The 22735-nt window shown below is 41.1% G+C and overlaps 2 protein-coding genes across 7 annotated transcripts; one reads left to right on the top strand and one right to left on the bottom strand.

The window, feature by feature from the left end:
• Positions 1-694: 694 nt before the first annotated feature.
• On the bottom strand, positions 695-14033 carry hnrnpk (heterogeneous nuclear ribonucleoprotein K). The gene is made up of 17 exons (XM_073465541.1): positions 13991-14033; positions 12900-12974; positions 12601-12754; positions 12061-12158; positions 11684-11740; positions 10650-10693; positions 9120-9192; positions 8486-8599; positions 7895-8023; positions 7309-7640; positions 6615-6662; positions 5035-5074; positions 4197-4212; positions 3669-3701; positions 3435-3502; positions 2769-2938; positions 695-1614 (listed from the first exon to the last, which is right to left on the bottom strand). The coding sequence occupies exons 3-17, from the start codon at positions 12656-12658 to the stop codon at positions 1584-1586; spliced, it is 1311 nt and encodes a 436-aa protein (XP_073321642.1). The 5' UTR covers positions 12659-12754; positions 12900-12974; positions 13991-14033; the 3' UTR covers positions 695-1583.
• Positions 14034-14082: 49 nt separating this feature from the next.
• rmi1 (RMI1, RecQ mediated genome instability 1, homolog (S. cerevisiae)) lies at positions 14083-22115 on the top strand. Of its 6 annotated transcripts, none has more exons than XM_073465535.1 (9): positions 14083-14469; positions 14886-15096; positions 15270-15380; positions 15766-15915; positions 17533-17603; positions 17851-17974; positions 18093-18183; positions 18405-18585; positions 20221-22115. In XM_073465535.1, the coding sequence occupies exons 2-9, from the start codon at positions 14935-14937 to the stop codon at positions 21356-21358; spliced, it is 2028 nt and encodes a 675-aa protein (XP_073321636.1). In that variant the 5' UTR covers positions 14083-14469; positions 14886-14934; the 3' UTR covers positions 21359-22115. The 6 variants fall into 6 exon arrangements, with proteins under 6 accessions (XP_073321636.1, XP_073321637.1, XP_073321639.1 ...); XM_073465536.1 differs by having other exon boundaries at positions 14889-15096; XM_073465538.1 differs by having other exon boundaries at positions 14083-14362.
• The last annotated feature ends 620 nt before the right edge of the window (positions 22116-22735 follow it).

Genomic DNA, 22735 nt, shown 5'->3' on the forward strand with positions numbered 1-22735 from the left:
GCTCATAAACCAATCATAAGAGGCCAAGAGCGGGAACCGGAAAACAATATGAATTCGGTTGTAAATACGAAAATGAATAAATCAACCGTGTAAAGAAATGACTTTATATATGTGTCGAAGGCAGATGAAGCCATCAGTGGCGCGATTTTTAAGATGTGGGTCATCGACTTCATCCAGTTAACACCCAGTGGACATGAAGTACAGTTAAGTTCAACACCTTTCAGGTAAGTTAACACGATTGTCAGCGAGATAAAATATTAAAATATAAACAAATCCGCAACAATTTTAATAACAAATTTACTCACGCCTAATATGAGCAAATTCCAGCTTCCTTAATGTGAATATTGGCTGATAAATATATTCATATTTTATTTTTCTCCCCACTACGCCACTCAAAATTAGTTAGGGATATTAGGATATATTAGTGTTTCACTTGATTGTTTTTTCTGTGACATACCTGACATTTTGTTTTGCCTTTTGTGAATATTTTTGGTCCCCAAAAATAATGCGACACATTTCATTTGATTTTTATTGCATATCGATGCACCCGTATCCCTGACTAATCTATTTTTTGTCGACAAAACTATAAATCGCTTGGTCCAGAAAATGATCTATAGCTGATAATAAATTCTCAATAGGCGATAGCTTGAAGTACAACATGTATCAAATGGAAAAAATAAATGATGCAAAATGGTTCAGTAAAAAGTGGCACCATCTTTATTCATTTTACAATTTGACAATGTGAAGTCTACAGCATGGAGAGCAAACAAGTGTAGAGCACAGGAAATTGTAGGGACAAAATAGACAAGTTCAATATCATTTGTCAAATCTCCAGTAAAATGTCAAACAAAATCTCTAGCTACATTTTTCCATTTGTGAGGAGTTACTCAAATTATTCAGATTTATGTCATCACACAACTACCGTGATATTTTTACAAATTAGTCACACTGTCCTGTATATCCTGTATAGAGTCCCAACGTAAACATCCCAAAATCCATTCTGAAGAGTAAAATTTCCCACATCTCTAAAAACAAAACATGAATGGTTCAATATGAAAAGAAACATAGCTTACATTCTGCATGTTGCTAATGTTAACATGGTACAACTGTGAAGGGACCGATATAGACAACAGAAAGCACACCAACCCGCTGATACGCTCACACACGCTTACACACAGGACAGATTTAAACCAGAGACACAAACATACGCATACAAGTCATAAAAAAACAAAACCATCATAAAATAAAGGTTATGTTTATTTCTGTCTGTCAGGAGACTGAAGAATATTTTTGATAGATGTGAGTGTTAGAAAAAAAAGAGCAGTAAGTGTATCTGATAAACTAATGGACTAAACTCTTAAAAATGCAGAACATCTACATTTTCTTTTTATGCACAGGAATGTTGGACATTTATTTCATTAAAAAATACAAAAATAAAATTCAAAAAAAGACACCCACAATCCAGAATAATAGTCTGAAGGGGATATGTTGGAGAGGGGCAGAAAGGTTGAGGGGGTGGGGTGAGGGTGAGGGGATGGGGGTGGGGGGCAATCTGAGTCTGCTTCAATCTGAGTCTCCTGGGTCTACAGCAAATGACCAGAGAACTGCTTCACACTGAAATAAAAAGAGTGGAAAAATAAATAAAATACACAAGAAGAAAAATGCAATTCACAAGTCCATCACAGTGTAAAAATACAGCTATGCAACTGTGGGAGGATGAAGTCTTGGGAGGAAGAGGATGGGGAAGAGAGACCGACAACGAGTAAGAAAGACAGGCAAAGAGGAAGAGGGGGGGAAAAGAGTTGGAGTGAGGAGGAGGAGGAAAAAAAAGAGGGGTGTGGTTAGTCCTTGTGTCCAAGCAGGTGCAGCACACTGAAGGAGGAGGAGGAGAGGAAGGAAGAGGGAGGCAGGGTTAGTTACCAGGCAACACTACACTACTCATGAGACAGCGGCGGCAGCTCTACAGCTGTATTAGCATTCAGGCTAAGCTCAGATAGCATCAACAAGGAAGTAGTGTGTATTATACGTGCCTACTGGTTGCCAAGGGAGAGAGAAGAGGAGGAGCCCGTGCTATTTGGCAGACTGTGATTTGTTGTCGGTTGATCTAACTAAAAACAACAAAATCACTAGTCTTCCACACAGCAGCAGCCAGGGAAGAATCAATCCACTCCCTGCTTCACAGTGAAACGGCTTAGATGGCAGATAGACATTCTGTTTTGTATTTTTTTTCTACAAAATCATATTCCATAGATAAATGTGACAGTCAGATAAACATGTCAATCACATTGACCCTGATCTGCACAAATATCAGGTTTGTCTACTCCTTCACAGCCATTTCATGCAAGAGGAAGGTTTGAACTAGTTGCAGGTTGGGAAAGAAAGGAAGGGGGGTTAGTGAAGAAGAGACAGCAGGCAACAGGAATGCATAACCCAACAGAAAGTGGGTTAACAAGTATTAGAATGCAATATCAGAAAAAACACATTTGTAGTTTTACAGGCTATATATGTGTCATTCAGAGGGTTGAAAGAGAGGTAAAGAAAGTAAGCATCTTTTAAGTATTTGTAGCTCTTTTTAGCTTGCGTGAGTTTATAAAATTGCACCTTGGATGGGTTGCATCAGCAAACTTTGTCTAACATAATTCAACAGATGTGAGCTAGTAGTGTAGGGTTGATGAGCACAATTTAATGCCTCAACTACAACTCGGGTGATGATTAAAGAATTTCTATAATATGAAGGACGTCAGTGCAATGAGGTTTTCAGAACTTGCCTGTTCTGTAGAAGGAACTGTGCGTTCTGGATCTGATCCTGGGTGCCGGTAATGGTGATGATTCGGTCCTCAGAACCTTCCAGGGGCTCATCGATTTTGATGGAGGCTCCAGATTCGTGGCGAATCTGTTTGATCCGCTGGCCTCCCTTACCAATGATAGAGCCAGCCAGCTGTCAGAGTAGCAAGGAGAGGAGGAGAGGAGTGGGGACGAAAGGAAAAACAAGCATACAGAGAAGCATTTTAGCCACTGTGTGTGTGGAGCTTAAAAAAATTAATTAAAAGAGGAAATTGCGACAAGAAATCGTGACTGAAAGATGTGTTCAAGAACATATAGTTTCAAATATTTTAGGCGTCAGGTGAAAAGATGACTAGGAAGAGTACTATGACCTTGTCTAGTGTGGGTGTATATGAAAAAGTCAATGTGTGGGAGACAGCGTGACTTGTTGGTCCCTTCAACTGGATTACTGTACTGTCATTTAGTTACTTCAACAATAATGGAATATATAAGCACATATGACGAAATGTCATCTGTATAAAGATAATAAGTGCAAATGACATGATCACACATGGTGATGTTGTCTAACTTTGACAGAATATTATGACGTGGCTACACAGTGAGGGAGGCAGACTGAAATTTCTTTGGTGTGACTTCTGTCATTTACTCACATCTTTAGGGATCGTCACTTGTGTGGTGATGACAGGGCCGCCCATGTCATTGTAGGAGCCACGTCCACCTGATGGCAGGAGGGAGGCGAGGACCAAAGGAGACAAGCAGGGAAAAAGAGGAGTGCAGAAAGTAAGTAGAGCACTAAAAATCAATACTTGGCTGCCAACATTATTACACATAGCTCAGCAAATTTCTCTAATCGCACTGTTTGTTGAAATAGTGTAGAGACTCACCTGACTGGTAGTTATCCCAGGAGGAACTGTTGTCTGAGCAGGAGATAAGGCAAGAAAGAAAACAGAGTCAGTGATAAACATTAATAATAAGTGACAATTGTAAAAAAACAAAAATTTAAAATGACAATTACCTATATATGCTTAACTCAAACACATGGACGTGACTGGTCATAGAAATTCAACAGATAGGCTTAGGAAAAACACTGAATGATAGCTAATTATGTCTGCGTGCCATCTTAACCATTTACTGTAAACAGAGACAATTTAAATATAATTCCACAAGGGAAAACAGACACAATATTGTTGCAAACCAATGGCCAAGACACATTAATGTGAGCTGCAGTGTCCTTCCAGCCACGTTGTCACTGAACAGATTGTCATTTTGTCTAAGAACATTACATTCAGACAAAATGCTTGACACTACGATATGCTGAGAAGAACAGCGAGACCAGCACATTGAGACACATTAGCAGTCTTCAAACCACATCCATATAATGTCACAGAAAAAACATGAAGCTCAGTACTTACCATATCCTCCTCCGCTCTGTAAAAAGCAAACAGAAACACAAACGAGTTACATACTGTATAGCTGATCCAGCTCATCTTTCTACGGATTCCAGATGAATGGACGGAGAATTGTGAGCGAAAAATGTATGGGTGATGCAGCAGCCTCGTCCATGGAGTAGTCTCAACTAAAAGCCACCCAGTTTTCATCCATAAGCCAGACTCCTCCTCCTTCCCTCCCTCCATCCCCCCTTCCTGTCTCTCCTTGCATCTCCATCAGCCCCCATTTTCACCTGCTGCTGTCACCAGGGCAACAGGCAATTCAAAAAGCTGTTGCTGGGCAACGGCAGGCAGTATCCTGCCAGCTCTCGGGAAGAGATAGAGAGAGAGCGAGAGAGACGAAGAGAGAGAGCGAGGGAGAGAGAGCTTCCAGTCTGTCAACAAAGCATTATTATTGCCTAGCAACCAACCATGGCCACCCCCACCCCTCCCCACCCCCAACATCCTCCCTCTCTTTGCAGGAAAAACAGGATGGCCGTGAAAAGTACACAGTAAGAGGGCAATTACAGCTGATTATTATGGGGTGTCTCCGGCTGTGGTGATTATGGTCATTTGGTGGGAAGGTTTACACCATTCCAAAACTAGCTTGGATGCAAGGGCAGGGCACAGACGAGCGTTTGAACGCACATGAGTGACCAGCTATGGTTGTATTGTCAATAAATGTATATTATCATTACAACACAATAGGCAATCAAAGCATATTGTCTGCCGCTGAGACCAACCAGTATGCTAGCCTGAGGAGGCTGGCGCCCAATGAGATGCTAGAACGAGAGCTGCATGCATTTAGCAAAGGGTCACTAACCATGTTATCGCTATAGCGATCCGGTCTGCCTCTTCTGTCACTGGTGACGAAAAGTGTCATAGAGGGTGGGAGATTGGTGGTGATGGGGGGAGGGGGAGAGAGAGGGAGAGAGAGAGATGTGGGTGGGGGTGGAAAGAAAAAGAAAATGCTTACAAAAAAAAAAAGAAAGCTTGACAACATTCCAAAGGAAATTTCTGGTCTAGGTCAAACTGCACACACACGCTGAGCAAGATTACAGTATAAACACATTTCCTCTCAGCCATCTTCCCACACAGTAACAGGAACAGCTCTGACAGTGTTATAGTGAGAGAAGTGACAGGTGGTGGTGGTGATGATCAGAGCCAAGGGCTGCTGCTGCTTTTCCCTAAAAAAACTGGGCTTAAATTAAGGAATTAGAAGAAATGTGTTTGGATTTATTTGTTTTTTGTCGAACATGCATGCACGGTTGTTACAGTCAAGTCAAACTAAGGCATCAACATAACTTCATATCACTTGTTGCTTTTGTTTGACAGTGTCTCTATGTAACCATGGTGTATTACATTTAGGTTACATGACAAATTGAGAAAAATATCAGAAATCAACTAATTATTATCAAGTGTCTGACACAGTTTTTCTACAAACAGTATCAGTATATATATATATATATATATATATATATTTACTTTCCATTTATAATATCTGGGTGTGGACAGCCAATACTAACCAAGGCCAGGTCATGATAGCATTATTCTGGTTTTGGACATTGCAGAGCTTCTCATTTTAGAATTTATTTTAACAGCCTCACAGATATATTTGATGCATCTGTTTATTCCTCTGCCAGAACGTTCCATTCATATGTAAGTGTACACATTAGAAAAATGACCTCTTTGATTACAAACCAGTTTGTGAAAGCATGCTGTTTTTTGCAGGGGACTCATCAGCACATGACCCTCTTACACAACACCACAAATACATTCTCTCACTTTGGATAATACTGGGAGTGAATAGCATATTGGATGGGTTATTAACAGGAAAGAGGAGGTTATACAACATCACTGCACTTCCATACAAAGCACTCCAAATAAGTGGAGTGCAATGGGTGAGTAGAGATCAAGATAAGGGAATTGTGCAGGGTCGGGCAATACTAGCAACAGACTGTAGAGCAATGGCAGTAGTTACAATGGAGAGTTAAGGATATGACAGGAGGGCAAAAGTGTTTTATTGGTTCACCAGCTATGTCATATTTAAAAAACTGCAACAATAAAGTAGTAAGGCAGGGAAATAAGGGACGTGTAGGAATACCTCAACACTTACAAGTTAGTTTTGATCCATCATGGCCAATCACTGTCAAAGGAAATATGCTGAATACATGTCAGCGCTAGGAAATGACTGATTCCTCACAAAGACCAAAGAGTAAAATGCTTCTCTTGAGGAAGCACTACCAAGTGGTATTAATAAGGAATCGTCTATTCAGTGAATTACCATTACATTAATTAATGCAGCAAGTGCAAGTAATGTAAAATTACAATTACAGAATGTCGAAGTATCCCTGTTAAGATAAGTTAGGAGGTTTAGGCAAAGGTTTGGGGACAGAAACTTACTTTGACCTCTCATCTGAGCCGCGGTACGAGTCATAGTAACGATCATCTCTGTGGGCAAGATGGAGATGGGAAAAAGACACACAAACACACCCAGACATACATTGATGAGCACATAAAATTAATGGAATGATAACCATGAATACAAATGTTTCCAGAGGGGTGCACAGTGCAACACTGGATTACACGTAGATAACTGGACTCAGTTTATCCTATGAGTTAGACAATGTAAAGAAAGAATGGCAATCTGTGAACAGAATTCGTTTGAATGGAAAATAAGCACCTACGGGAGAGGTAAGTTTTTATATACAGATACAGGAAGGGAAAAGCTCTAGAATTGGATCTACAAAGCCTAGTAGGTCTAAAATACCAAACACTTAAAACTCAAGAGGTTAACAGGAATAAAAAAGACTCATCTTCAAAATGATGAGTGGGATCATGCAATCATTTGGCACTATTCAGTGTTCAGTAGAAAAAAAACTGTTTACAAGATTTTATCTGTTTTAGGCATAGACAGAATGCCTCTTATAATGCAAAACTGATGTTTAAGGAATAAAGTTAAACACAAACATCAACAATCTCAACTACGTGGCCATGACTTTTGACAGGACTGACTCTTGTGCATGAGTAAAAGAAAAAGCAAAGTAGCAGAGCGACTGAGAAAATAGAAAGTGTATCAGTTATGTTCATATCTTACCCTCCTCTGTGTGGGTGTCCCATGGGTATGTTTCGTCCACGGCCACTCCCCCTGGAAACCCGACTTGGGTGGGGTGGAGGAGGACCTCGGCGGGGACTCATCTCATCGTAATCCCTGCGGGAGGGAGGCATGGGTCCCCGTCCCCCTCTGCTAGAGGGCATTCGGTCAAAACCGCGGTCTCCACCGCTGGACCTGCCCCCACGGATGGGGAACCCTCCAATGAGCCTGCGGCCGCCTCCCCTCTCTTCAAACATCACTGTGAAGCCACCGTATTCATACGTTTCGTCGTAGAAGTTAGGGTCATATGGCTGTGCACGGCCCTTAATGGGAGCCTAAAAGGGAGACAGACGGAGATGAAGAATACTCTACTACTATCTACTATCAACATTCATAACATAAAACAAATTGTGTGAAAAGGTATTATACTCGCTGATGCATCTCTAATAAAATGCTAAATCAGCTGCAGCATGACATGACTAAGATACATTTTAAATTTCCAACCATCAAGTTTTCTTGGGATTCAGTTAATGGTTTCAGTAAGTTGCAATTCAAATGACAATACAGGCCTCCTGTTAAAGATGCTTACTTCAGCGATGAGCTCCAGCATAGTCTTGATGCACTCCACCACCCTCTCCGTTTTACCGCCAACCAGCACCACTCGGTCTGTTGACTGAGGACAACACTCCTGGAAAAGCTTGATGCTGGTCTTTGTGTTCTGGAGACACACACAGGCAGACATAATGGACACAGGAAAACATAAAGCAGCTACATAATAGAGCAGTTGACGCTACTGTAGAAAAAACAAACTAAGAATTTCACACTTCAAATCACACCTATGTCAGTTTATGGGTATTTCCACATCGTTGAGGTACACAGAGTATCCCACGACACAGGCGATGGAGCCAGAAGAATATAACCGTTAAGAACTCAATTCAATAAACACAAATAATATGAAACAAACCACTAACAAGAGAAGTATTGTATCCTGTCTGGGTACATCCAGCTGGGTTTAATCCAGTCATTTCATGGAGTGTATTCTTGTTACAACTGACAAACTGGCAGCGACAGAAGGCTGTGAGAGGGTGCATGTTGTACATTACTCACATTTCAGTGTGTAAACTGCTTTGCAACTGATTTAACTACAAAAAGCTGATCCCCAGCCCTTGTATCAACATACCTCGCGGAGCTCCTTAATCTTGGCTCCTTTCACTCCGATGATCGAGCCAGCCAGGCTCTGGTGGATCAGCAGGCGCAGCTCACAGTCAAAATCCATGCCATTGTACTGCTGGTACTAGGGGAGACATTTAGCGTGGTAATACCATGACACAATCTGTTTAGCTTTCTGACAGACTCGAACCTGGCCGAGACTTACAGCATGTTTCTTCTAATTCTGGCAAACTCATCCACCAAGAAGGCACAGTTAATGTAGAGGGTATTTAGACAGCTTTAGATAATGAGTGGCAGACACTATGTTCTTATGGTAATTTCTTTTCACAAAATAATTGCGGATACAGACACATAGCAACAGTATCATAATAGAGTGCAGACAGGTTCAGAACCAGTCCAGTTTAACCAACCTAAACCACTTACCTGAAAGTGAGAACAGAGGGGAAAAATATGCTAACTGCAAAAAGCAATCACAGAAAACTATAACAGTGAATTTAATTTGACTTTACTGCAAATAAATTGACATATATAAGTTATAGTGTTTGCGTTCACCATTGTTTTCACTTCCAAATAAATACTTTAGGTCACTGGGTTCAACTGGACCTAACAGGAAGAGAAAGAAAACAAGTTCTAAGAGTCCTCACCTCTTCCAGTGTTGGGATAATCTTCAGCAGGATTTCTCCAATTGTCTCGATGTCGGCACTGATGCTCAGGATGCTTCATACCGAGCACAGTCACGCAGAGAGGGTAGGGTTGGGAGAGCCAGCAAGGCATCCCAGGGGGGGAAGGAACAACATGTCAGATCAAAAAATTCATGACATCCCCCTTTTTTGCCATAGATAAACTGAGACTAACACATCTAAAAGGAACTGTTGAGGTCCACTGTTCTCTAAACTCGTCATGTCATTGATTATTCAACGTGTTATTGGTAAATAGCTGGTACCCAAACAATGCAATGAAAAGGAAACAATCTTTTATCCAGAGAAAGTAAGAAAAGAGACAAAATAAAAAGAGACCCAAAGAAAAGTGACTGCATTTGGTGACCATTGAAGGGGCAAGACGGGGAGGGTGAAGCCTGAGGAGGATCTGGCAGGAATAAGCACCAATGGTGCTAAAGAGAACTCTAAAGTCCGAAAGCATATTTTGGTGGATGCACACCACAAAGACTTTAACTACGAAATCCCCAAATAATAGATGTAGGAAGACTGAGAGAACAGATGAATGCTCTCTCCAAGTGTCCCATCTTAAAAATTTGGCTTGGACAGCCATTTTGATGCTTCATTTATACAACAAATTGTAAAGAAAATTTTGTTGTCTGCACCCACCTAGTGACATAAAAAAATAAACAATGAATTTACGGATCAAAAAGAACTGAAGCACACATGGAAGTAGAATGGTAAGAGAGCTGAGGAAGAGTAACAGAGCAGATAATACCATGGTAAATGAAGTTTGCCACCACTGGAGTGGATGCTTTTTAAGGGGATGGGATAAGCAGTAAACATAAAACCAAAGAATGCAGAGATGAGTGGGCCAGAGAGAGATTATCTGTACTTTCCATAGCTCCAGGCGTCATTAATCAAATTCAGGTGAAGCAGAAGACAGGAAAGGAAAAACACATACAAGACACTTGAGTCCTAGCTTGCCTTTTGCGTAGAATGGGTGAAAATTAGGAGTCTATCAGTATAATGGGGGAATCAAAGGGAAAGAATGGGATGGTGCGAGAAGCAGGTGAGCTTATGAAACTAACGGAAAAACAAGAACACCAGTATATCCACTCTGAGGGGGAGGGGGTGAAAACGCGAAAGATAAAGAGGATAGATAATCATCAATGAAAATTAAAGAAATACAAAAAACACGGACATATTGCACAGATTATAGCAAAGGTTTAAAAAGACAGTGGCAGATTGTGGAAAAATTCTGACAACACCAGCCTAAGTTTCAATGTTGACGTGATTTTAAAAATGGCATATAAAGGATGTTGATATGGCTTTTACAGGATCAACAGGCAGATTTGGACATGAACGCATTTAGGCATTTTGACTCAGGCTAAAATACTGTGAGAACAGGTAGGTTAATATACAGTGACTTGACAGAGGCAGGATGACTATTATTCATCTCTTCTTGTTTGTTTGACCTGTAGTCAGGCAGTGAGAGGGAGGAGCTTAGGGACATACCGCTCAGGCCCACTGCTGTCTGGGACTGACACACTGGCATTGTACTGGGCGTGGCATGGGCAGGGGCCAGGGCCATTCGAGCACAGATGTCAATCAAGTAAGGCGCCCATTTAGGGACAGGGCACGATTATGGACAGGGCCAACCAGGGTGTCAGGTGGGCGGGCGCAGGAGGGGCCATCCAGAACATGGGCAACAGAGGAGGAAGTGGGCAAAAAAGTCAACAGTAAAATAATAAACAAGGGAGAGGGAAGAGGGAAGAGGAATACATTTTTAATATACAGGCTCTACTTCAAACGTGACTTTAATTTGATTCTCTCAGAGATTGGTTTGTCAAAGAGAGAAAAGGAGAAAATGTAACATTGGAAAATGGGTAATGGCATATTAAGAACATGAAGAGTTCAATGTTGGGGAATAGACCAGAGACAGTGAGTAGGAGGGGTAGAACAAATTGTGGAGGGCTAGAGAAAGAGGCAATGATATTGAATGAATTAGGAACTGGTCAGATTGCCTTAACACTTATAAAGAAAATGTTAGCTGGCGCTGCAGGTGACCTCATGAACACCGCACTGTGCCTATAAATTTAGATTAACAAGAGCATCAGTGTTGCCACAACAGCACTGTTACAATAAATTATCAATAAGGAGAAACAAATTGACATGAAATTGGACTTTTGTGCCAAGGGCCAGTTTAGCTGAGGCAATCACATGATGTTCATGTGAGAAGAAAAAAGATAACACCAACCCCAAAGGGGTTGTCGGAACATCACATGAACAGAAGGCTACTATCACAGGCATCAGCTACCCACACCCCTTGTTTACACAGAAGAAAACATGGCCAAATGCCAAAATAGGTTTTTAATCAGTTATCCAGGGTCAATTTTAAAAGAACTGCTGCCCTATTGTGTAGGCTGGGTAGTTTTGAGAGGCTGAACACCAGTGAAGGGAGAAATAAAGAATACAAAATAAAAGTTCTAAATAAAATAAAAATTCCAAACAAAATAAAAATTCAGTGTGTATAAAATAGATGTACTCACGTCTGTACGAAGGGCTTTGATGTTTTTGCCACCCTTCCCAATTACAGCTCCTGCATTCTGAGAATACAGACAATAATTACAGAAACTGAAAAAACATAAATAAAAATGAGAAAATGACAACTACTGCACTGCAATGAGCAGACAAGGTACAAAACACTATAACAAATTCATGTACGGAAAAAACACAATGTCTGTATGCATGTCACGAATAAATGGTGGAAATTAATTCTTCAAACAGACACAGATGTGATCACCATGAAGAATATTAAGGGACTACAAAAATCGGCAGTCTTCCTCGGGGTGTGCACGAAAAATATCCACAAACAATCGCTTAAGGGTTTAACATGAAATGTGAAATGAAAGGAGAGCTGATTTACTTTGCTCTGCAGGAGGATTCGGAGCTCAACCATCTCGTCCGAGTTCCTGGAGCGCTTGAATGATTTCTGCTCATCTGCATCCTCAGCAGGGCGCTTACCTGGCATTAGGAGATAAAAAAAACATACTGACAACCCTGCATACACAACCATCCACAAGAGAAAATGTGATAATCACAAAGAGCACAGAAAGCAGCGAAAAACAAAATGACATGGCTTATATTTTCAAACTCTCACCTTTCATATTAAACTAAATCTATGCGAATTACTACGTGCAAAACTAGGAAATACAAATATATATTCGTAATGCTTCTACAAAAGAGACCAGAGAATATATATGGCTTAGGTCAATTGCACGCATGCATCAACCTCTAATAGGAACAAAAAGTGAAATATTTGAATCATAAATGTCCAAAATCAGAGCTGTAAGTAATCTGCTAAAACACCGCCACTGCTATTCTTTTCTTACATAACAAACTTTTACGATGAAGATAGATTAAGCGTTTTAACATCATAACAATATGAAGAAGTTATGTTTTATACCATTAGTCTCTGTGTTGCTGAATGAAGCGTCGTCTTGCTGTTCAATTTCTGTCTCCATGGTCGTCTGAATGCGGAGGAGCTGAGGTGGGCACCTCGGTCCGGGGAAGAGGCGGCAGCAGCGGGGAAAGAGAAGCACAAAACTGCCCCCTGTGAGCTGTGGTAGTTTGACAGCATTGTAACCGGGGGAGAAAAGAAATGAGACAATTCAAGCTGCGTGCCAGAGATCCGGTTGTTCAAGTGGCAAAGGGTTGACATGCAGAGACAAACGAGAGAAAAACTGGCAGAAAATCGCCACTCACCGATTTTTATTACAGGGACAAAGGGCGTGTTGAAAGGCGGAACTTAATAAGCAAGAACCAAACAGCTGCTGCGACCTGTCGGGGAGGGAGAGGCTAGTTGAAATACAGTACTTGCATGTAACATGAAAATGACAGCAAAGTTTGAAACGCACCAATTATGATCACATAGATTTGATATTTCATTCTTGTGCTTGAACCGCTGTGATTAGCACCGACACATGCCAACGTGTTTTAACATTCATCCAGCGAGCATTTAAGATGATTTCAATATGAAATGACACTATTATAATTGTTATCACATCGTACCATTGACATTCTTGTTTGGGTGGAGAGAGATGCAGGCATTTTTGCAATATTTCCGAGTAAAAGAAATGGGCGATCGCCACGGTCCTACAAGCGAGAGATGACTTCACCAGCCAGAGATGACCGACTGATATCAGCGTTCACGTTTAGTTAGCTCGATAACGTTTAGCGTATTTACTGATGTTTTGACCGGAAAAACAACTCGGCTTATCGCCAATTTCAAGAAATGTTTATTCACAAAGCAGACCGCTGAAAATGAGCAATTAAACGCCGACAGTGACTAAAGCGAAACTTGGCTCCGCTGAAGCTAACTTATCAACCAGCAGCTAAGCTAGCTCGTTAACTGTGGACGAGCTACCTAGCCTGGAGGGAAATGCGCTAGCTACGAGTGCTAGCTACGAGCTTCGTCGAGTAGGTTTCGATTATCCGTTTCACAAAATGTCGATCGTATTATTTTTAAACACTTTCATAATTGCATACGCGGTGTGACATTGCGACGTACGGCCGATTTAATGCAAATTGGTTGGTAAAACATTGACAATCATTCAATACAAAGACGAGCTCGAGTCATCCAGGCTAGCAGTTAGCTAATTTCGCCATGTTGCCATAATTTCAGTTGAGCACAAGGGGAGCTGGCCAGGCCAGCTAATTAAACAGCGCTGCAATAAACACGAATAAGGCAACAGAGTGAGCGCTGAGGACATGTATTCTATAGTATTTGTGTACTTTAACTGCATTGTGCTCAGCGTGGCAAAGTAAAAAGGGGAAAATATCGTCAAAACACAAACCTGCGGTGCAACTCCTCGCTCGTCCCCCTTCCTTCTCTACCTAACGTGGAAATGTACAAGCTGAGCAGATGTGCGCTGATTGGTTAAACGGAAAGGAACTCAAGCAGGCGAGTGTCACGATTGGCTCGGACGGACGTCAATCACAATAGCTGGGGCGTTTCCAAAGCGATTCGATAAGCCCTCTTTTCCGGATGCAGTTACGTCCCGGTTTACTGTCGCTGTTCAAGTTATTCTTGTTTATAAGGTGTGTACCGCCGGGCTAGTGTTAATTTGTCTCTTTGTATGTACGTGTATACGCCTAGTTGTTAGTTTTAAGAACTGCTGCTGCGTATAAGAGCCTCTGTGAGCGTGTTGTATGGACTCAGGAGTGAGGTAAAGTAGCATCAACACAGCTAAATATGTAGTCAACTTTTTTTTTTGGCGCCTTGGCTGCTCTCCAGTAGACTTCGTTGAAAAGGCTGCTTCCCATCTTTTCTCAGGTAGCTTGTCATTATAAAAACACAAACATTATATTCGTCGCATGCTGTCTCTGCCTGCATTACTCACTCACATCTCTTTCTCTCCTCCATTGAACCCAGACGTGACCATCTGCAGAGACACGGGGCTTATCCATTCTCAAATGATCACAGAAAGATAACAGAAAACAATCCTCCTGTGGTCTTCTGTCATTATAATCTAATCTCTCTTGTTGATACAATTACCACAAGATTTGGTGTCAAGTGGTTAAAGGCAATACAGAGAGAAGATGACCCCTTGAAAAACTCCCCTTATTCCCTCGGGGACTGCAGGGAGGGAGTGATGTGCCATGGATTGAAAACTTGCCTTTTTCAAAACCTTTTAAAGGCAAATTTTGGTGCATTATAATTAGATTAAACAGATGCCTTTTTTCGTTTAGCAGGTGACAGTGGAGGCGATAGCAGAAAGTGCCCACACAAAGAAAGAGGATGGCCCCAGGGATCCAGACAGTGGTTCGTGCTACCCAGGCCTGGCTTCAGTCCTCCTGGCACGTCCAGGTGCCCTTCGCCTGGCTGGAGGCCTGCGTGGAGTGGCTGCAGGAAGAGGCGGGAGGAGCAGGTCGTCTGTCACAGCAGCAAATCAACCAACAGGTAGGCATGACTCGTACATAGAGGGGTAAGATGGTTACTCATGTCTCAGTTCCAGAAAGATCACGTGATATGACGGCCATTTATGTCCTGGAAGTGAATGTAACTAACGTCATATCAGAGTCACGTCAGGTCTTACAGTAGGAAATGCCTCTTTGCATGATGTGAACTTGTAGGCGCTGGACCAGTGGCTGATGACGGACCTGAGGGACCTGGATCACCCTGTCCTCCCTGAGGGGCTCAGTCAGACCCAGAAGACTGAACTCAATGGGACCTTCTGTGTCCAGGTACGAGCTTGTTGATCATATATATCATCTTGTATATTTAATCTGTTGTGTATTATTAAATTTTACATTAGGGATAATGCCCATTGGTAAATACAAAATGTTAAATTATCCAAAGTTGGCCTAGAAGGATAATGTTGGCTGGATATTAAGAGGCACCCATGATGAGGACAAAAACCTAAAAAAGACTAAATCACTTGTAACAACAACATACATGATCAGTTCACAAATAAAACCAGCAATTCAAGAAAATGTCAAGTTCAGCTCTGTATGTCCATCACACTGTAATATGACTGTAGCATCAAACATTATAGCTAGCTACACTAGATCTTAAAGAAATTAATATTCAGAAAAAGGCAACATATCCAAAGGTCTCACTCTGTTTTAGGTTGACTCATTGCTGGACATCAGTCAGCCTGCGTATGGTCAGATGCAGAAGTTGAAGGGCACAGACTGTGCAAACGACGAAGTGTCTGCAGTCACACAGGCCACCCAGAGGTCCTGGGAAGCCAGACCAACCCGTATGCTGCTACTGCAGGTCAGAGATATTTGTGGAATAAAAGAAGACATAAAAAAAATCTCTGTGCTTCCGAAATGAACAAATTATGAGTAATTACCATTATATTCATGTGTCTGTGTGTGCATTGTTAACTAGTGGCTTTTGCATCAACAGCCATACTCACTTAAGTATTGTGAGTGTGTCTCAGCACTTGCCGATATTTTTTCCTGCCATCATTCTCGTACAACAAACAACAGTTGAATAATTTGATCCACTTAACACCTTGATGCTGGACTTAAGGTTACTGCAAGGTTTCCTTCAGAGATATTGTAGAAAACTCTACATGTAAAGTACAGCACTGTATTATTATTTTCTTACTATAAAGAAGGTTGTGAAAATTATGTTGCAGCACATTTTTGGCATCATACATAAATCTGAATTCAGTGTCACACTATTTACCAGGGTGAACATTAGACTCCATCAACTGTTCAACCCTAATCTACAGCCAAGTTTTATCTTCTTGTGTTGAGTTGGGCACAAGAACAAAGCCTTCTGCTTCTCTTCCTAACCGAATCAGACTGGACAGGTACAATAACTGAGAGCATATGAAAGAGTAAATTGCTGGGATATAAGGCGCAGACTGTAATTTTCACCTTAACTATTACACTTGTCACTGCTCTATGGTTTCTCAAGAATAGCACCGGTGTTGCTTAGAAACGATGCAATGTTTTTTTTCCCTTTTTCTTTTTCACTGTTTCTCCGTTTAAGTAAGTCACGTGATGCAAAGACCCACATGCACTGGAATCACTGCCAAGAGGCAGAAGATATGGTCCGATAAGTCGAGGCCAGCCAGCATATATACTGAAAAAATAGAAATTTCCAATTTTACGTAGTGTCGCTTTATAAAGCAGCAGTAACGTTTTGGGAAGTGTGACTTACATATCCAGTATTACAATAGCTGCATGTCACAGGTTAATATCAGGCCAGTTTTAATTAGTTTTTCTACTTACATAATTCGTCTAACATTTTACAGACAAAAGACTGGAGCAGCGATAATCTTCTTTTTGTAACATTTTGAGCATGTAAATGTGTCATAATTTCACAATAATTTCCCTGTTCGGTTTATTTTTTGATTGATTGATATAATTTTTATTTGAAGCAGTAAAATAAGAGCTTTCAAAAAACAATGAGACAATATGACAAAATTAAAAAAAAAATTTAAAAAAAAAGATTAGCAAGAAGTATACACTTATTTAATCCTAAACCCTCTCCACTAATTAATTAAGTCATAATCTCCTCAATGAACTCATAATCTTATATTCCACACATACATATACCTACACATACTGTACATACACCAAGTACTCAATATCTTTCTTATATATATATTTAACTCATTACTCATTAACATAATCTTATATATGTATATATTAACTTATTGATTAATTATCTTTTATTCCGGTCATACATATATATTCACTCATTCACACACAAATAATCTTCATACTATGTTCATATACAGTATATCCAAACCACTTTTCTTTACCTAATATACTGTACATACATATCAACTTGTTAATTAATTAATTAAACATATACATGCATAAGCCTACAAACACATATAATTCAGTCTAATACACTGTCTCTGTTGTGCAGGTGACAGATGGAGTCCAGAGCCTGGAGGCTATGGAGTATCAGTCTATCCCTGAACTCAGCACAGCTCTCAGGTTAAGGATTATTCTGTGAAACACTCAACTGCACTGTGAAGTCTGACTGCTGCTACCTATTTTTCTCCACTTTTCCAGCAACATGTGTCTGTGAATGCAGTTGCAATACTTAGATTTTGGGTGGAGATGTCAAGAAGTCAAAAATGAAATAAAATTAAAACACATTTCTGCTATGTCACTACCATTTTCTACCAGTTATTATGTGAAACCTTGTACCTTGTTTTTAAAAATGAAATTATACCCTCAGGCCCGGTGCGAAGCTGCAGTTGCGAGGGCAGATGGTTTGCAGACTTGGAGTGCTTCTGTTGGGGCCGTCCAACATCAAGGTCCTGGGCGGTGAGGTGGAGGACCTGGTGGACAGAAATAACCAGGTTAACTGTCGGTTTCTGTTTTCTGTCAAAAGCAGTTTTGAACCAATTCATGTTAAGGTTGCATGACATGCAAGAGTTTATACAGATCCAGTTGTATATTTCTATACTGCTCTGACAGGGCAGGGTGCTGTGTCGCACGCTTGGACTTCCTGAGGAGGAGCAGCAGCAGCAGCAGGAGGTGGAGGCGGCCCCACCAGCACCACAACAAGGTATTATTATGTGTCTTTAATAGAAGATCATGTGCAAAGATCACGGTTTTGGCTAAATTTGATTTTATATCAAATAAAGCCCATTTAAGAATTAAATTGTGTGCTTTATTCTTTGTTTTATTTTACGGACAGGAGTCTCTGGAGTGTCTTTCTTAGCTTAAACTACCCATTTTAGGACAAAACATACCAATGATTTTTTTTGCTTTTTGTTCTCTTTTTAGCTCTCCAGGAAGAAGAGGACCTGGACCTGGATGATGCAGAGTTGTTGGCCAGTCTGGAGGCCCAGGAGGAGGTGGAAAGGGTTCAGGTTCAAGACAGCGGTTACAGGACACTGAGCGAGATCTCTACTCAGTCCTTGAGAAGCTCCTCTGTCAGGAGTTTTGTCTCCACAGCCTCATCCAGGTGGGTGGTGAACAATATGATGCCTTGACATTTTGATGCTGGAACTCAAATATACCTTGACATTTTGAATTTCAACATAATGTTTGTCTCCAAAAGAAAAATCTCAGCTTTTGTCTTTCAGCTACTGTAGGATGAATTTAGCTGTTTTATTCTACAATATTTTTTGTAATGTCTTTGTGATGTGTTACTGTCTTTATCTTGCTTTGAGAGGGTTTATTTGACAACCATCGGATATGAGGGATGTTAATCGTGCAACAAAAAGTAAACAGATAACAGATGTACTGTTTTCAACAATTTCCTTGAGGTTAATGTGACTAAAACAAAGAAAATGGTCATAGATTTTAGATGAAGTGAAGAAGTCCCACTCCCAAAAGTCAACAATGAATCCATCGAAAGAGTTAATACTTACAGATGCTTGGGAATAGAGATCGATGACAGTGAATGGTCTTCTTACAAATATTGTTCAGTTTCAAAGTCACATGTGTGTCTTGAACTACATCCTGTCTGTTGGCGCACGATCAAGATGGCGAGGTGGTTCATTGGGTGTGACCCAATACTTGGTTTGAGTAAGGCCGAGCGCATCCTCAATGATCCTCGTCACCCTTTACACAACACATTCCCACTGAGCCGTCAATGCAAAGGAAGGATTCTGTACAGAAAAATACGAACAGCCAGGTTTAGCAAGTCTTTTGCTCTTTCAGCGATTAGTCTGTTAAATGAGAGGGACGGTACAAATACAGCAGATTTTACAGTATTTTTTTTTTTTGTTTCAAGCTTCATAGTTTTATATTGTGGTATTTTATGGCTACATCTCAGTACAGGATATATATCTCAAAATTACAAAATCTCCTCACAAACACTTGGGCTACAAAATAAAATGTTATTTTTGACCAAATACCCCAATATTGATAGTGCAACAATATTGTAGGGACGGCTAATGGTACTTTCACAAAATAATGATACAATGAGATTTCTGATAAGTAATCATCAGTAATGTGGATATAATGACTAAGTGGGTAAAGGCAAGAATTAGAACAAGTAGAACAGTCTGGTAAGTTCAGTCAGTGACATCACTTTACTACAGTGCAGCTTTTAAAACCAGGAAAAGACAACACTCATGCCATATCCTAATGTAACAAGACAATATAGACTCGTATCACTAAACAATGAAAGATGCACTTTTACCCATAACCTCCTGAGTTTCGCTATCTGCTTTTAATACAATTTAATGTGAGATACTGACTGGAGTAACTGTTACAACTGCCTAGACCCAAATGTCAACACCAAGTTGTTGTTTTCAATTGAAGTGATGGCCAACAATTTCCTGCACTGTCTGAAACAAGTGACAAATTAATGACTGCATAATTGCATTGCGATGAGTTGATGGATAAACACAGTTAACTAGTTATGATATTAAATCCAAAGCAATCTGTCTGGTATCAACAGTTCTGAGTGATATCTGACTTAAAACAGTCTTTTTTTCTTTTGTAATGACCCCTACCATCGAGAAAATGTTCTCACATGGGCTGTAAAACCATGTTTAAAATATTGGCAACATTGCCTCTGGCACAATGAGCCCATTGACACTGTTGGTCCAAAGCTATATTAACTTAGTCCAACATTATTCTCTTGCAGAAGTGGTTTAACCCAAAGCAACAGAGGTGGTTCAGTCCAAGGTCATCGCCACAGTAACGAACTACAGGATTCTGACCTCTTACCTTCGGATCACTTGATTAATCGAGAGATGTCAGATCACAACATGGCAGACGAAGACTTTCCTGACGAAGACTTTGACTATCTTCCCATGGACGAGCTGGACGCTGTGATTTTTCAAGAAAGTGCAAATGTTTCTGACGGCAGTCGCAGACCACAGAACAATAACAGGATAACGGGGAGTTCTTATCGAGCAACAGAACCCCAAACTGCCCAGAGATCCTCTGGGTCACAGCTTGGTTCTAGCAACTCCAGATCCACTGCACAGAAAAGAGACTATGGAGCTTGTAGTAGAGGACCCACAGGGCAGTTAGCCACAGCAGAATTTGTTGCTAATGATGATTTCATGGATGAAGACATGGACTGCTTCATCGAAGAGGTGCAAACTGGGAGGACTGGAGCGCCGGATCAGTTCCCTGTTCAACAAGGACCAAGTAGAGACAGAGAGAGCACTACCAAGAAAACAGACTCTTCAGACTCCAGTTGTAGACTTCCAAATGACTCATTAAAAAGTGTTACACCTCAGGGGCAAAGTTACACCTCAAGCCCTGCAGAATTTGATAGACTTTCTGCTAAAAAAGATCCACAGCGTCACAGCTCGGTCCCTGCTCTCACTCTGACCTCTCCACCTTTTACATATTTGTGCCTGCTGGATGAGATGATGTCCAGACCACACCCCCACCACACCACAGAGATCCGTGTCAAAGCTTTCATTGTGACTCTCTTGGGGAAGCTGAGCAGCAGCAACGGTCTTTGGCACGTCTCCGCCACGATTTCCGACGGAACCGGTTACCTGGACGTGGAGCTGTCCGATGAGGTTCTGACGGGCCTGCTGGGCTTCTCTGTGGGAGAGAAGGGGGCTCTGAAGCGCGACCCAGCTCGGCGAGGTGAGCTGGACGCCGGGATGAGGAGATGTCAGGAAGAGCTGGTGGACATGTGCTGCGTCATGACCATCACGGTCAAACCGGAGGGCAGAAAAGTCGTGGTGACCAAGGCAGAACCTGTCAATGAGAAGACGTTCCAGGAGCTGGAGCGGAGGGCGAGCGATGGGAGGAAATAGACTCAAAGGAGAGGTTAAGGGGAAGTGGACAATAATGAGAAAATTACAGCCAGCGGAGATGACTAAAGCAGAGATGGAAAATTGCCAACAAAAGTGAGGCAAAAATAACATGGCGCACCAGCATTGCCTTAGACTTTTGCCTCGTGTAATGAAACAAAGGTATTTTTTTTAGGATCGGTGATCAACCTTTGCTTCAGATCTGAAGAGCATAATGTGTGAGCTGGATGTCTGATGATCTGCAAGCAGCGTGTTGCAACACACTCCATCTGCTATATGTGAACATGGCATGCTGTCATCACAGGATTTCATCCATCTATTCCGCATCAGCTCCAATCAAAGTAAACTGATTAAAGAAGGACAACTGTGATCTGTCCGTAATTGTATGTAACATTTAAAACTATCTGAAGAGAAGAGTGAAGCGCGAGAGAAAGAAAACGGGGGCCAAAAAAAAAAAAGCGTTCATATTCTGATTGTTGTAATGAATTGCCAGCCTTTGCATTCATTCAGTACATCCATTACTTCTGACTGAAAAATGATTGAATATCCGAGGGCTGCGTGGGTCTTTAATAAACTCTCCCAGAGGAGAATGAGAGGAAAGGAAGATGAAGGAGAGGCCATGAGCTTCGATTATTTCTCTTCATTACGGAGCCTCATCTCTGTTTTTGTCTTTGATGAATAGGCATACCAAACATTTGATGCTTTGTCTGCATTTACTGTATTCTGAAATAAAAATTGTTCTGAGGGTTTTTATAATTTTCTTTCGCCCGTTTTGATTAATAGAGCAGTAAGAGCTGGCTGCTAATTTTACCTTTCCATTTCTTCCTGTCAAATGAGTATCTTATTTCTCAAGATTAGATGAATAACAGGACAAAATAGGAGGCTGCACTGGCGTACTCTGTTTCATTCGCTCTGTAATAGTTTTATTAAATTGAATATGTGCTGTTTAAGCACATGTGATGGTAATTAAAAGTAGCCTTGCAGCGTTATCCGGTGTCGTAGCTTGTGGCAGAGGTGTTAGTTAAATTGAAACATCTCAACAATTTGCACGACACAAATTAATTTGTTTCTTGTCTGCTGTTATACAGCGTAATTAGGTGGCAGCCCCTCATACTTCAATATCATCATTGTGAAAATGAGCAGAACACACATCGGCTGTATGTTAAGTAGGTATGTGTGCTCACATTTATGTGTTAAAGCAGTTGGAGCACATGCATATATGTTATTGTCTGATGCTGCAGTATGTGTGCACTTCCATTCAGGTAGCTTGTCTCAGATCATTAAGGGCTAATCAGGTTGAACGTCTAAATCAGGACCCTGCTATGCATGTCGATAGCCTGTTATGTGCTAATGAGGCTGGATACGATGGAGGGGTGGGGG

The sequence above is a fragment of the Pagrus major genome, chromosome 5 (assembly GCF_040436345.1).
Source record: "Pagrus major chromosome 5, Pma_NU_1.0".
Taxonomy (NCBI): domain Eukaryota; kingdom Metazoa; phylum Chordata; class Actinopteri; order Spariformes; family Sparidae; genus Pagrus; species Pagrus major.